At 40.8% G+C, this 15484-nt stretch overlaps 1 protein-coding gene across 18 annotated transcripts in view; it reads right to left on the bottom strand.

Moving 5' to 3' along the window:
• NRXN2 (neurexin 2) overlaps positions 1-15484 on the bottom strand; it is a 1320144-nt gene that overhangs the window by 726035 nt on the left and 578625 nt on the right. For 13 of the 18 annotated variants that reach the window (XM_063945216.1, XM_063945229.1, XM_063945225.1 and 10 more), the window contains 3 exons: positions 12102-12305; positions 7739-7765; positions 5241-5360 (listed from right to left, as the gene is read on the bottom strand). In XM_063945216.1, the coding sequence (XP_063801286.1) occupies positions 5241-5360; positions 7739-7765; positions 12102-12305 (351 nt within the window). The remainder of the gene's footprint in view (positions 1-5240; positions 5361-7738; positions 7766-12101; positions 12306-15484) is intronic. The other 5 variants (XM_063945219.1, XM_063945224.1, XM_063945228.1 and 2 more) reach the window with 1 other exon arrangement.

The following is a 15484-nucleotide window of genomic DNA, read 5'->3' as shown; positions in this document are numbered from 1 at the left end:
TCTCGTGATACATTCATGTTGTGACAGTTACCGTATATACTCGAGTATAAACTGACTTTTTCAGCACTTTTTTTTGTGCTGAAAAAGCCACCTCGGCTTATACTCGAGTCAGCGTTAGAAGGGACACGGAGAGCGCAGCGCGCGGCTCTCCTGTGTCCCTCCTGCATCTCCGGCGGCAGCGGCGTGTGTGTGTTAAAGGAAGTGCACGAACCGGCACTTCCTTTAACTCACGCCGCTGCCGCCGGAGACGCAGGAGGGACACAGGAGAGCCGCGCGCTGCGCTCTCCGTGTCCCTCTTTCAGAAGACAGCGTGGGAGCATATCTGGCACTGTGGGGCATATCTGGCACATCTGGCACTGTGGGGCATATCTGGCACACCTGGCACTGTGAGGCTACCCCTTGATGAAGTCCATGAGGGACGAAACGCGTTGGGTGCTACTCTGATTTTACCTCAACCGCTTTAAAAGATAAGCTTTTTCATGTTTTATCCTGTGTATTTTATACCGTATTTTTCCCATGTTTGTGTGTACCTTTTATGAATTTTTGGCATATATAGCTTTGATTTTATCAGCCTTGCTTTTTGCTCTTTTTATACAACAGTTTTTTACTAGGCTGCATTGGTCTATTTTTATTGTTTCAATTATTACCAACCTTTTTTTAGTGCTCGTCCTTTTGAAATTAAAATAAAAAATTTTTTTTATCTGTACCTGGTTTTTTACATTATTTATTTGACACCTTTGGTCGCTTGTAACAGCCTCATCCCCCTGCACTATATATATATATATATATATATATATATATATATATATATATAATTTTATGAATAGACTTTTTTCTGAAAAGAAAAAAAAAAAACAATTCGGTGAAATCTGGAGGTGCAGGACAATAAATTACCAAGTAATTTACCTGGTGCTGATTGTGAGCTGTTTTAATAGAAGCAGCCAATATAAAACGGGATAGTTAGTCCCCACAACAAAATTAAAACAAATGAAATGAAATTGGCGCTAGAGAGCTGAATATATTCAAGGAGAAGCACACATTTATTAATACATTATAAAAATTCCAAATGTTATAAAAACACAACTAAAATTAAAATTAAGACATGGGCCTGTCATAGCACTGCATTCATTTTTATAGATGTAATATAAACTTCGTAACATGTAGGCTGGATCTTTAGCATCAAGTTCATCTAGTTGTTATAGCCACAGTCCAGGAACAACTTTGTGCGAAAATGGAAATAGTTACCAACTTGAAATGGAAAATAGGATCCTTAGAATGCTTTATAATGGCCCATTTGGATTCCATAATAAAGCCGTCTAAGCAGAGCTGGATTAAGGCAGGGGCGAGAGGGGTGTCCGTCCTGGGGCCCCCACACATTAGGGCCCCCCACAACCTACGTTTTCACTGAAAAGCTGTTACTGAACAGCTGAGCCGCTGAAGGAAGACTCCAACAAAACGGTTTTATAGGAGTATTCCGTCGGCGAATCAGCTGTTCAGTAACAGCGGTCGCCGAGGAGCTCCTGCCAGAGCCGGCCATAGGCATAGGCATACTAGGCAATTGCCTAGGGCATTTGATATGCCTAGGGGCATCAGCAGCTTCTGCTGATTAAAATGATATGCAGCATGCCTATATTCTGTGTGTAGCATTTCATATGCAGATACAGCCACAGTCTCACACAGTATATAGGCATGCTGCATATAATTTTAATCAGCAGAAGCTGCTTGTGTATCCTAGACATATAGCAATGCAAATAAGATGCATTTTCATAAAAAAAGGTGTGCCCGACGTTAGCATTGAGGCAATATTTATGAGGACACATCTGTATCCAAGCAGAGGCAGAGGTCACAGTGTTAGTTGCAGTGTGAGTGCTGTGTGCCTGTGAGTGGGTTGGTTGTGCAGTAGTGTTCGGAATATGTGTAAGGAGCATTATGTCATGTAGAAATGCATTAATAATGTGCAACATATGTGTAAGGGGCACTATGTGTGTCATGTGTATGAGGGCATTAATAATGTGTGGCATATGTGTAACAGGGTACTACTGTATGTGTGTCATTATGTGTATAGGGGCACTAATAATGTGCAGCAAATGTGTAGGGGGTACTATGTGTGTCATTATGTGTATAAGGGCATTAATAATGTGCGGCATATGTGTAAGGGACATTATGTGCAAAAGGGCATTAATAAAGGTTGTCATAATGTGTAAGGCGCATAATGTTTATAAGGACATTAATAATGTGTCTCATATGTGTACGGGGCATTACTGTGTGGAATGTTTGTAAATGCTCTACTATGTGGCGTTACGTATAGAAAGGGCACTACTGTGTGGTCTAATGTGAATAAAGAGCAATAGGGTGTGGTGTAATGTGAATAAGGAGCAATTCAGTGTGATGAAATGTGAATAAGGGGCTTTACTGTGAGGAGTAACGTTTATAAGGTAAAGTGATACTACTGTGGGATGTAATATGAATTATGAACACTATCGCATGATCATATGTAAATAAAGTTGCAGTACTGTGTGGCGTAATTGGAATTGAGGTTATTGTGTGGCCATGCCCCTTGTCAGCAAAAACACACCCCTTTTTGGGCTGTGCGCCAAATGTGCGAACTGTTCCTATTTAAAATATAGGGGGTACAAGGTCAGAGGCGGAACCAGCGGTGGTGCTAGGGGGCACCAGCCAAAATCTTGCCTAGGGCATCACATTGGTTAGGGCCAGCTCTGGCTCCTGCACAGTCATTCTCGTGGGACATGGAAATCCCGCGACAGTGACTGCAAGCCGCCGGACAGCCTGCGCTCCCGAGTCCCTACTGAAATGTAAGTGAAGGTGTGTGTGCGTGTGTATATGTGTGTATCATGTATGTGTGTTGTGTGTGTACGTGTATATGTATGTGTGTGCGTGCGTGTGGCTCCGCGAGGAGGAGGGGGGAAACGAGACCTCGTCAGAGATCATAGGTGGGGGCCCCCACAATCTACGTTTCCCTGGGCCCCTACCACCTTTAATCCGGCCCTGCGTCTAAGGGTCTTATTTTCCAATTCAAGATGGTAACTATTTCTATTTTCGCACAAAATTGTTCCTGGACTGTGGCTATAATAACTAGATGAACTTGATGCTAAAAGATCCAGCCTGTATGTTATGAAGTTTATATTTCATCTATAAAAATGAATGCAGTGCTATGACAGGCCGATGTCTTAATTTTAATTTTAGTTGTGTTTTTATAATGTTGCAACATTTGGAATTTGTATAATGTATTAATAAATGTGTGATTCTCCTTGAATATATTCAGCTCTCTAGCACCAATTTCATTTAATTTGTTTGAAATCTGGAGGTGTCTGATGGGGAATTTAAAAAGTTCAAGTAAAAAAAATATATATATATTCCTACCTTAAATACACAGGTTGAGACTTGAGGGGGAGGCTTCGTCTCTGCATAGAAATTTTATTTTTGATATTTTTTAATATATATTTATTTTTATTTCACTTATTTTTCCAAGGGGGGGGGGGGGGGGCTGCCTATTTTGTCAGTCCTGGGCCCATAATGTCTGATGGCAGCCCTGCTTATAGCCATTTTTATGCACCCCAAATTTAATTTTAGCACTTATTTTGCTGGGAAAAAAATAGCTTTCTATCTTTTTTTAAGTAAAAAGAAAAATGCATATAACAGCCATCTGGCCCAATTTAAGTACCAGAAATACATTCATTATACCCAATAGTAAACTTTTATACTGTTATCCAATGTTACTTTAGCTTTTTTGGGGGGTACAGGCAGATATAACCATTTTTTCACTTTTCACTGCCAGCAACAATTTTAGCGATAATGCCATTTTTGTGAATTTGCAATTGAATAGGCAAACCATGGGAGCACGCATACCAGCAAAAGAGCAGCGAAAGCCAGGAAAACGACAATTACGGTAAATTACCACACTTTCATGGCTAATTGAATTTGGCACTAGGGCTGTCACTGAGGTGTTACTGCGAAATGTGCTTTGACTACACAGTAGTTTGACCCAGCAAAGATCAAGTTAAGCCTTTTTAGCTTGTTTCTTTTGCACACAGCATAGGCATACCTCCCAACTGTCCCAGTTTTTGTGGGACAGCACAGTTTTTCTGGGACTGTCCCGCTGTCCCACCTGCGGGACGCAATGTCACGCTCAGGGAGGGGGGGCAGTTGGGAGACAGTCTCTCACTCATGCGCACAGCATATGTTCCCTGGAAGAGAGAGGGACAGGGGCATGCCAGCAGCTCACAGAGCACTTGGCATGATCCCCCACAGCCGTGAAAATGGGGCAGGACCCGCGAACTGGCACTTCTGCGAGGCCACATCTCCTACCCATGAGGCCACGCCGCCTATTTTCGGGTGTGCTCCATTAGCGCGCATCTGTCTCCCTCCTCCCAACTTTCTAAAGTTGGGAGGTATGGCATGGGGAAGGTGTAAGTGTGCAATGTGTCTAAATGCATAAAGCAATACTCGTATTAGAATAAGGTAGTAAATCTGGCTGCAGCGGCTATCTGCACTTGCAAATCAGAATCAGGCCCTAAATATGTATTTAGATACTGCAGGCCAGAACATACTCTTTGAATTCACTTTCAGGGGCACGAGCGCAATGAAGCCCCTTGCGAGCCCACTGCACTCGCCACGCTGTGGCATCGGTGGCTCTCTGCGCTCGCCACAGGTTCTATTCCCACTCTAAGAGTTTCGTGGACACCCACAAGTGGGAATAGCCCTCGGCCCCCTGCCAGCATTCTTGCAGCCAGGATCCCGGCATCAGTATGCTGACCACCGGGATTCCAACCACCGTGATCGTGACTACATCCCCTTTAGTAGTACGCTCATTAGCTCACTGTGGTTAGTCTGCAATTTGATGAGTCACTGTTCTAGGTAAAAACAACTACTGCACCTTCGGTAGCCCAGGCATCACTTCAGCCAGGACTCTTAACTAGTTCATAAGTACTGTGTTCTTCCTGACATTAGTCTAGTGCTGATTTTTTTTCACGTTAACATCTGATTGGATGCTATACTTGTAGGTAACAGCAACTTTTTAAAAGTTTTTTTATATAAATGTCCCAGATTGGAGGATGGGGTCTAAAATTGTCTATTGCATAAAACTAAGTATTCATTTATATTTGGGAATGGCTAATAACAAAAGGCTGACAATTAGGAATGATGTAAATCCAGTCAACTAAATACATTGATGATGCTCAGCAAGACAAGGGTAAAACCATTAATAAAAAACCATGAACTACCTTCAACTGTGACATTGTCCACGCTGAGCTGCAGATATTTCCCTCTCCGAAGTACCCGAACTGTGTGCCACTCATTGTCATTCAGCTTCTGACCCGCGAACAATGTCTCTGGGCCTTTACCTAGGAGGACCAGGGTTGCAGAATCAGAGATTGCACCAACATATAAAGAAACACATAATGTAACTGTATCTAGAGCTGGCAGGATATAGGGGTATGTAGAATCCATTGTTTCTGCTTACAGTACATATTAGTAAGTTACCATAATTGCGTAAAATCTAAAAATATTGATTTTTATTCTTTTATGTGTTATCGAAAGTATTTTTCAAAAAGCTTTGTAAATATATAAAGGTACTTTATATCTTCTATGATTGTGTATGTTTCTCTAGCTTATACTAGTGTGTTTTACTTTACTACAATTTGTGCAGTATTCTACAGGAGTTATTGGGTATAGAAGAAGACTACCCGTGTACAACATATATTACACAGCATATACAATATGATACTAAGGAAAAAATGGAGGAAAGAAAACAGGAGAGACAGAAAACAGACTTCATGAAAAGTCTAAATACGTACAACTTGACTTTTTGATATAATATTCTGCTAACTATCGTAAATACCATGTTTATGGACTGTCACAGTCATTACAATTTCCTATTATACGTACATGATATACAAATGTTATGGTAAGGATTTTTTCTTGATATTTTTTATTTTTGTTATCTTCTTATATTTTCCTTTTTTCTTTTCCCCCCTGTCTTCAGATAATTGATCAAGTGATTGCTTGAAAGTGTTATATATATATATATATATATATATATATATATAGTGTGTCCTGATGACGGGGGAAGTGCCCCGAAATGTTGATATTAAAGCACCAGCCTGTGTCACCTATTTGTTGGTCCAGGAGTGTCACTTTATTCTACATATATATATATATATATATATATATATATATATATATATATATATATATATGTAGAAGAAAGGCTGCGGCACTCCGGGTCTTGTGAAAAGGCAAAATGTATTGGAAATTCACAACATAGAAGACCAACATTTTGGGATGTCTAGCCCCTTTGTCAAGATGTGAGAGTCTCTCACATCTTGACAAAGGGGCTAGACACCCCGAAACGTTGGTGTTCTATGTTGTAAATTTCCAATACATTTTGCCTTTTCACAAGACCCGAAGTGCCGCAGCCTTTTTTCTACCTAGCCATTCTACACACTGAGGGCACCGGGCGCATTGGCATTTGGAGGAGTGCCGGGCTTTACTTGCTTTATATATATATATATATACACAGCAAAAAGGAATAAGGAGGCGCACAATAGTGAAGTAAGTCTTCTAAAAACATTTATAGTGTATTAGGTAAAGTATACACTCTCAATATATCACATAAAACAAGCATCTCACAATAGCGGCAACAGTCGGACTCTCAGCTCCATGTGGAGGCTCAAATCCATTCGGCGTCCTGGAGATCCCCGGCGCAGTCCCGGAAGTGAGTCACAAACCAAGCCTCAATCTCAGCGGTGTGCAGCCATCACCTCAGCTCAGTCATCAAGTTCCCAGACCGGTTTCGTTTTCCGACTTCCTCAGTGAATGCCCAGGACTCCGAATGGATTAGAGCCTCCACATGGAGGAGCTGAGAGTCCGTCTGTTGCCGCTATTGTGAGATGCTTGTTTTATGTGATACATTGTGAGTGTATATTTTACCTAGTACACTATAAACGTTTTTAGAAGACTTACTTCACTATTGTGCGCCACCTTATTCTTTCTTGCTTTGCAGACACAGCCCAGTGGATAGGGCATACAAGGGGTGCAACACTCTACTGGAGCACCGTGGAGTGCAGGACGTTTTTATATATAAAGACTTGAGACATTGGACATTGCGCAGGCGGAATCGCTTTACTTGTTTTATAATGACTTGCTGCATAAAATGTTTTACTACATTTGTTGCATGAAATCATGTTTTACTACTGTTGGCATGGGTAGGGACTGTTGTTTAACTAAATGTTCAGACAAATTAATTCTGAGGAAGAGTGAGAGAATAAGTGTAGGATAATAAATAAATAAATCGAAAGGCATAAAGGGCTTAGAAAGTAAAATCACTAAAACACGTATATCATTTTGTAACTTTTTCAGGAACTGTAATTTCAAAACATGGCTGTTGGTCAATAACTGTGTTTAGATACCCTTGGTGATATTTTTGAGTCCGAGCTAAAAAGGAAACAAAATTAAAGGACCAATACAGACTAAACAATAAAAGAAAATATATATTAATAAAAACTTAAAGAGTTCCAAAAAATCTAACAAAGAAAACAGTAGAGGGAGAAGGGCACACAGAAAGAGAATTGTGAAAGAATGTAACAGAGAGGATTCACTTAAAAGAAGAGTAGACAGGCTGAGGTAGAAGACAGCAAATTAAGTGGGCAAGTAGAAAGTAAACAGCAAAACAGATTTGGTAGAAAGCGCAGTCAGAGCAAAGAGACAGCTTGAGACTTACTGGGCCCGCATACTATCCGTATACAGTCTGGGGGGGAAGAGAAAGAGACAGCCTGGGTTATCCTTCAGATCTTTCTGCAGACAGAACAATTCAGCACCCACATATTCCGGGGACGCACATGTGTCTCAGGGGCCATTTCATTTCCAACTGTAGCACATACTGATAATGTAACAGACCACCCACTAACAAAGTGTTTCATATAAAAGGATAGCAGCCAGCAAAGCTACATATCCCAAATGTGTACATCTTGCAATGGAATGGAAGAGAAATTTGCTAAATGCAAATTCCCTATCACAACAAAAAAAATAACATTTAATTAGTATACCATGCATAGGGGCAGATGTATTAAGCCTGGAGATGGCATAAGGAAGTGATAAACCAGTGATAAGTGCAAGGTGATAAACGCACCAGCCAATCAGCTCCTAACTGTAATTTACATATTGGAGCTGATTGGCTGGTGCGTTTATCACCTTGCACTTATCACTGGTTTATCACTTCCTTATGCCTTCTCCAGGTTAATACATCTGGCCCATAATTTGAATACTTAAGAAAAAATCATAAATCCATATTAGAGACAGCATTTGCAGAAGAGAATTACTGTTTTTAAGACTAAAATGCAAAAAATGTCTTTGAATGTTTCATAACAATATAATAATAATAATAATAATAATAATAATAATAATATTTCATTAATTATATTATACTGTGAGATTCCAGTGCATACTTTCCCCACTGTCACACATATTTGAACCCCATGAAATGGCCACCTTGCAAACTACAACCAAGCAGCCAAACAAGAAAGGGGGTGGTCCCACCACTTTTGTCCTCTAAGTTCATATGTTTCGGTTGATAGGTTGGCCAGAGACTGCTATGGTCCTGTTATGCACCAATCAACCACAGAACCTAGAGGGGGGACCACAGCCCCCTATTCTGTCTTCTTCAGGAATATCCCTAGTGGGATAATCCGGGGCTGATAGCTGTTGTCACCACATGTCGTCAACCGCTACGGAAAAGGGGATGTGGACAAAACAAAGGCAGAACCATACCCCACTTGGACTCTTTTGGAGGAAGGCGGAAAGTATATGATTTGGTTCATATTCTAATTCATGAAGATGGGAATATGATTTTTTCTGTTGTCAACATGTTATTTTAAGCAATATAAACATTAGTATTTTGATTCTAGTAAGTAGATATTCTAAACTTTTAGCATGTTGAAAATATCCCAATGTTTTCAGCTTGTAACATAAGAACTACTTCAGTGTTATTTACCACTTGACAAATGATTTTCATTATCATCTAAATAAACTTGAAACTGCATTTGCTCTTGATATTTTTTATGTGGCATACTGTATAATTTAAGCACACTTTATTGGGCTGATGAATGTGTCTGACTATAACTTCCAGCTCAGCCTCAGTATACAGTAAATTCATTACTAGTACTGCACTGAAACCCAGGAACCGGTGTTCGGATTGCGTGAACCCGCGATCTCTATCCTCTCCTTCAGAAACACTATATCCGAGCCAGTAGGGCTTTCAGAGAACAACAAATACCATGTAGCAGACCTGTCTCATGCATTCATCACATGCTACTGTAACAGTGAATGAGAGCAGGCAGTATTAGCAAGATTACCTAATACAGAGCCAATACATAATGTGCTTACCATATGTACTGTACTTTATGTCCTTATTATTTTAGCAATGTTATCTTTATAAAAAAATGATTTCGATTGGGATTTACTTGCCAGAGTAACAGGTTAATGCTCTTATGTTTACAACTGAAATATAACTGATTTTGGGGATTTACATGATACAATATCTATTCTCTCTTCATCTATTAATTGAGCCTAGCACTAGTCAATCAATGGCTCTGAGATATGAGGCAGCAGTATTGGGATAATATGATGGTTTATGGGATGGTTGTGTGTGAAGAGCATGGGTGGGGCAGGGCTTTGTCACTCTGAGATGTCCACTCCATGCCTGACAGACCAGATGTGTCTGAAGGTTTCTAGCAAAGCAAACAAGTATGAGGTTATAACTTCCTAGCCTGTATATCAATATACCACTCAATCATGCCTCCATTGATAACGCATGTTAGACTGGTAATGTGGCAACAGTCACAGAGACAAATAACTTAATTTATAAAAAATAATTTGTCACTAAGGGGGACATTTACTAAGCAGTGATAAGAGCGGAGAAGTGAGCCAGTGGGGAAGTGCACTGAAGTAACATCTATAATTTGCATACTATAAAACTATACAGAGCTGCTGATTGGTTGATGGGACAACTTCTCCACTGGCTCACTTCTCCGCTCTTATTACTGCTTAGTAAATGTCCCCCTATATCCCCAAATTAATATTTTCAAATACACTATTTCATGTCACCCATACAATCCACTGCAGTCATTCTAAAGGTAAAGGTACTATTGTAAGTATATATTCTGTTCCTTGTACGTATCTATGTGATCAACCTGCCCCACTCTTCTATCCACTAGAGAATCTGTCATCATTATCATTGTAACTTACAGTACATCTACTCTGTAATCGGGGCAGGAGATTCATCTGAATTTGGTGTCCTCTTTACATAGTATCAACTTGGCCAGTAACACTTGCTGCACACACCCACGAAATGGTTCTCTTGCATGCTTTTGCATTGCTGACACCCAGTTGCCATTTAGGAATGCTCATATAGCGGCTGCAGACTGAGATGTGTACAACTCGTAAGTTCACAAAGATGAGCATGCAGCCCACGATGCTGCGCAGTTTGCTAAACTTCGCTTGATACGTCTGCATTCAGTCTTACATGAGGCTCAAAGGGCCCAATTCAGACCTGATCCTTGCTGTGCATTTTCGCACAGAGGCAGATTATCAAACTACTGCACATGCGTATGCACCGCAATGCGCATTACCAAACAGCGACAGGAAGGTGTGAAAATTTCAATTGCACGGCTGTTCACAAGGTGATTGACAGGAAGAGGACGTTTGTGGGTGGTAAATGGTCGGTTTTCAGGGAGTGTCTGGGATACGTAGGCATTCACAAGCGTTTTCAGGGCAGGTGTGTGACATCAGCTCCGGCCCCGATCAGCCTGACTGCACACACTGCACAGAATGGGGGGAAAAAATTTGATGGTGAGTGTGATGTGAACGGTTTTGCAGCTGTCCGCTGACTGAGGGGATTTTTTGCACAGTGTACACATGCAATCGCACACTTGCACGGGGCAAATTTTCACTCCCCTACCATCTGATCGCAGGACAGTGTAATTTGCAGCACAGTCATCAGGTCTGAATCGGGTCCAAAATCAGGCAGCCTGAAACTACTCCCTCATGTTTAGTATGACGTACCATTAGTACTACTAATGGTATCTGATATGGGACAAAAAGCTTCCTCGGACATTTGATTGATATATCTATATATACCAATATATATCTGTATATACCAACTCTTCCTTGGTATATCTGTTTCACTGCAAGCTTGCAAAGCTGTCACTCAAACCTTGCTTGTTCAGTTAGAGAAGCACCTCCCTCACAACCTAACATGGCAGCTTGCTACAGAAGAGGGAGAGAGCACTGCAGACAACATATCTTATTAGAAACACTGACGCTATATCTCATTCACCTCAGCAATGTGCAGACCCTCATATACAGTATATTATTGCCAAATACTGGCTTTACATGCTCTTTTAGTACTAAAAATAAGATGGATTAAATATACATGTCCTCTTAAATGTCTAAATGGACACTAGTAATCAATTGCCACCTAATGGTACTGTAGACCATCAGTTTGTACATTTAAAAAACATAAGAAGGATAAGGGCCTCCTGAATACAGTAAATAGGTTCATTCAAATCTAAACATATGCCAATGACATACAGTATTTGTAAAATAAAGAATATGGGAATTGAAGTTACGTACAGAATTTGATGTAAATAATTTGATCATTTTAACTAAGGATAATGCCAAGAGACATAATTATACGGTGACAATGCTCTTCAACAGCACAGAACTCTTCAGCCCATTCTATTATTCTACTCTGTGAAGCTTCATTTATAAACTGACAACGTCTACACACTAATGGATAGAACTATGAAGTGAGATATTTATCTCATGGGATGAAGATTATTGCTCTCTCTAAAACATTACCCGTTACCCAATGAATTGAAATGTAAATTGACTTAGCACAAACATAAATGTTGTCATTAAAATAAATTATATAATTTAACTATTTAAATAATAAAAACATTCCTATTGCTCACACTCTGTATCTTTTTTGCTACCACCCATGTAGTTATTAGTTTGTCTCTGTGACTCTAGCCATTTGGCTTTATAATGTTATGTTACTGCTAGAAAAAGGTCATTTGAATGGATACCTAGGTTTACGGTGAGCTTTACTTTTCCTCCATCAAGTTCTAGTCGTAGTGTATCTGCAGACTCTTTGGAGGTGGTGGCCAGAAGAAGTCCGTATGCTCGCTGGGACATGAACCGTAGAGAGACATCCTCTGCTTCTGTGTGGGTGACTCCGGGGAGCAGGACCTTGAGGTACATGCTGCCATCATAGCTCAGGACTGCTGCTTCTGTGAGGGTGCAGCAATGGAAAACAATAAGAGATGGTGAGAGAAGTAATGGGAATGGTGCCATCCTAATATACTGATTTGATCATTAGAAAGGAAGTCATTGCAAAGGTATTTTTGTGGCTGGACTAAGAAGAAGTTGAATAGAAAAATACATAATTATGGGTTTCAGAAGTCTGGAAACTTTTTAAGACACTTATAAAAATTATTTTGCACAAAGTAGTGTAAGATATTGCAGAGGTGTCACCGAGTCTGGTGACACCTGGTGCACGCTCTGAATCTACCCATGCACCAGAGGCATGGTTACATATAAAGGGGGCATGGCTGTATATAAAGGGGGAAGTGGCCTCGCGGGGGATCCTGAGATTGTCACTCCGGGGCATGCCCAACATCTCCAGAGATGCTGGGCTTCCCCCCGAAGACAGTCTGCTTGCGCAAAGCAGGAAGGCACCAGGCTAGAGAGGTGCTCTCGATGCTCTGCATCCCTGCTGCTGTGCCTGTCCCCTGCAGCTGCCAGCTCCTGCTTCTGTCACACTGTATGACAAGCAGCGCCACCAGCATCTTGAAGCAACCCCCCTCTTTCTAAAGAGGCAGTGTGCAGAGTCTGAAGAGGGTGCGGAATAAGGGGGAGGAGCTACATGGGATGGAGGAGGTGAAGCTACATGGAACCAGGCTGCTGTACAGAGGGGGAGGAAACAGATCCAGCCAGCCAGATTTAGGTAACTGTAGGGAAAGCAAAGTGAGAGAGATAGTGTGTGTGCATTATGTGTATAAGTGGCACTTCTGATGGCATTATGTATATAAGTTGCTTACTGTGGGCATTATGCATAATCAGCGCTACTACTGGGGGCATTATGTTTTTAAAAGGCATACTGTGGGCATTAAGTATAAGAAGCTCTACTAATGAGGGTATTATGTGTATATGTGGCACTACTACTGGGGGCACTATGTGTATAAATGGCATACTGGTGGCATTATGTATAAGCTGCACTTCTCTGGGCATTATGTGTATAAGTCGCGCTACTATGGAGATTATGTATATAAGCAGCACTACTACTGTGGTCATTATGTTTAAGGGGCACTACATCTGGGGGGCATTATGTATATAAGAACCACCTCTACTGGAGGCATTATGAACCTGTGCTACTACTATGGGCATTATGTAAAAGCAACACTACTACTGGGGCCACTATGCGTATAAATGGCATACTGGTGGCATTATGTATAAGTGGCATTTCTGAGGGCCTTATGTATAAGCTGTACTACTGCTGTGGGTATTATGTGTATAAGTGGCACTACTACCGGGGCACTACAGTATGTGCATAAATGGAATACTGGGGGCATTATGTATAAGCATCACTTCTGTGGGCATTATGTGTATAAGCAATGCCACTACTATGAGTATTATGTCTGTATGCGGCACTACTACTGTGGGCATTATGTATAAATGGCATTTCTGTGGGCATTAGGTATAAGAGGTGCTACTACTGGGGGCATTATGTATAAGGGGTGCTAATACTGGGGGCATTATGTATAAGGGGTGCTACTACTTGGGGCATTATGTATAAGTGGCATACTGCAGGCATTATTTATAAGGGGAGCTACTACTGGGGACATTATGTGTATAAGCAGCACTACTACTGAGGGCTTTATGTGTATGAGTGGCACCACTACTATGGGCATTTTGTAAAAGCGGCACTACTACTGGGGGCACTATGTGTATAAATGGCATACTGGGGCATTATGTATAAACAGCACGTATGTGGACATTATGTATAAGCAGTGCTACTACTGTGGGCATTATGTGTATAAGCTGTGTTACTATTGTGGGCATTTTGTATAAGTGGCACTACTGCTGGGGCACTATGTGTATAAATGGCATACTGTGGGCATTATGAATAAGTGGCACTTCTGTGAGCATTATGTATAAGCGGCACTTCTGTGGGCATTATGCATAAAGGGCAATACTACTGGGGCATTATGTGTATAAGCGGCACTACTACTTGGGGAATTATAGTATAAATGGCATACTGTGGGCATTATGAATAAGGAGCACTACTACTGTGGATATTATGTGTATAAGCAGCGCTACTAATGGGGGCAATATATGTATAAGTGACACTACTGTGGGCATTATGTGTATAAGCGGCACCACTCTGTGTGGTGTAATCGGAATAAGATTGTGCTACTGTGTGTCATAATTTGAAATGAGGGTACTATTGTGTGGCCATGCCCCTTCCTTGTGAGACCACACCCCTTTTTCCACCGCATGGCAAAGGTACACACTGTCCCTTTGTGAAGTATTGGAGGGTACAAATGTATAGTTTGTAGGAGGGTGCCAAACACCCTAGCATCGGCCTTGCCCCTACCCCCATCCCAGTGGCAAAATAGACTGTGGTGCCCCCTCCCCTGACAGGACATATGCGGTAGCACAGGTGTGGCGGGGAAGGGGGTTAGGAGTTAGTAATGTGCTAGTAATCCTGCTATTTGATAAAAATCTCCAGCCACTTCCCCCCCAGCCAATTCAGACTCATCCCCCATGTTTCTTGCAGCTCAAGCACCGCAGTGTCTCGCCAGCTTCAGCCAGCCCCCTTCTGTGTATTTGTGCAGATTCAGATGTTCATAAGGCCATAGCTATAAATTCATTGCACAGCATCTGTTTATCCTAACTCTGAAATCTATGTGCTCTATGTGACACAGTTGCATATCTAATGGATGTAAACATTTAAATCTCTCCATTGCATTGGAGTCTGCTCTTCTCCTTTTATTTATACTGAAAGTTCAGTCACTGTGCACACTCAGTCAATGTTTCATACCATACCCCTACTGTATATTCATATTTTGTATATCACATATTTCTCATACTCTAGTTTGTACATTCTTCTAAAACAAACCACAAACCTGGATTGCATGTATGCAATTCGTTGTTTAGTTAAACCTATTATTTATTTTAATGTTTGATTATTTTGAAATAAAATAAAAAACTAAAGTACTAAATTTAGATTAACATGAATGTAAAAAGAACAATAGCAAATTTCTGAAAAACAGAATAAAAATTGAATTGTACACCAGTATCATAATTACAGTATTTCTAAAAACAGTCTTGTTTTGTGACCATGCATTATTTCTGGATGTACAGTACTACTGTATATAAATTGTTTATTTGAACTGAGTGCTGCTGT

Source organism: Pseudophryne corroboree, chromosome 11, assembly GCF_028390025.1.
Source record: "Pseudophryne corroboree isolate aPseCor3 chromosome 11, aPseCor3.hap2, whole genome shotgun sequence".
NCBI classification, from domain to species: domain Eukaryota; kingdom Metazoa; phylum Chordata; class Amphibia; order Anura; family Myobatrachidae; genus Pseudophryne; species Pseudophryne corroboree.
This window is presented reverse-complemented; position numbering and strand designations above follow the sequence as displayed.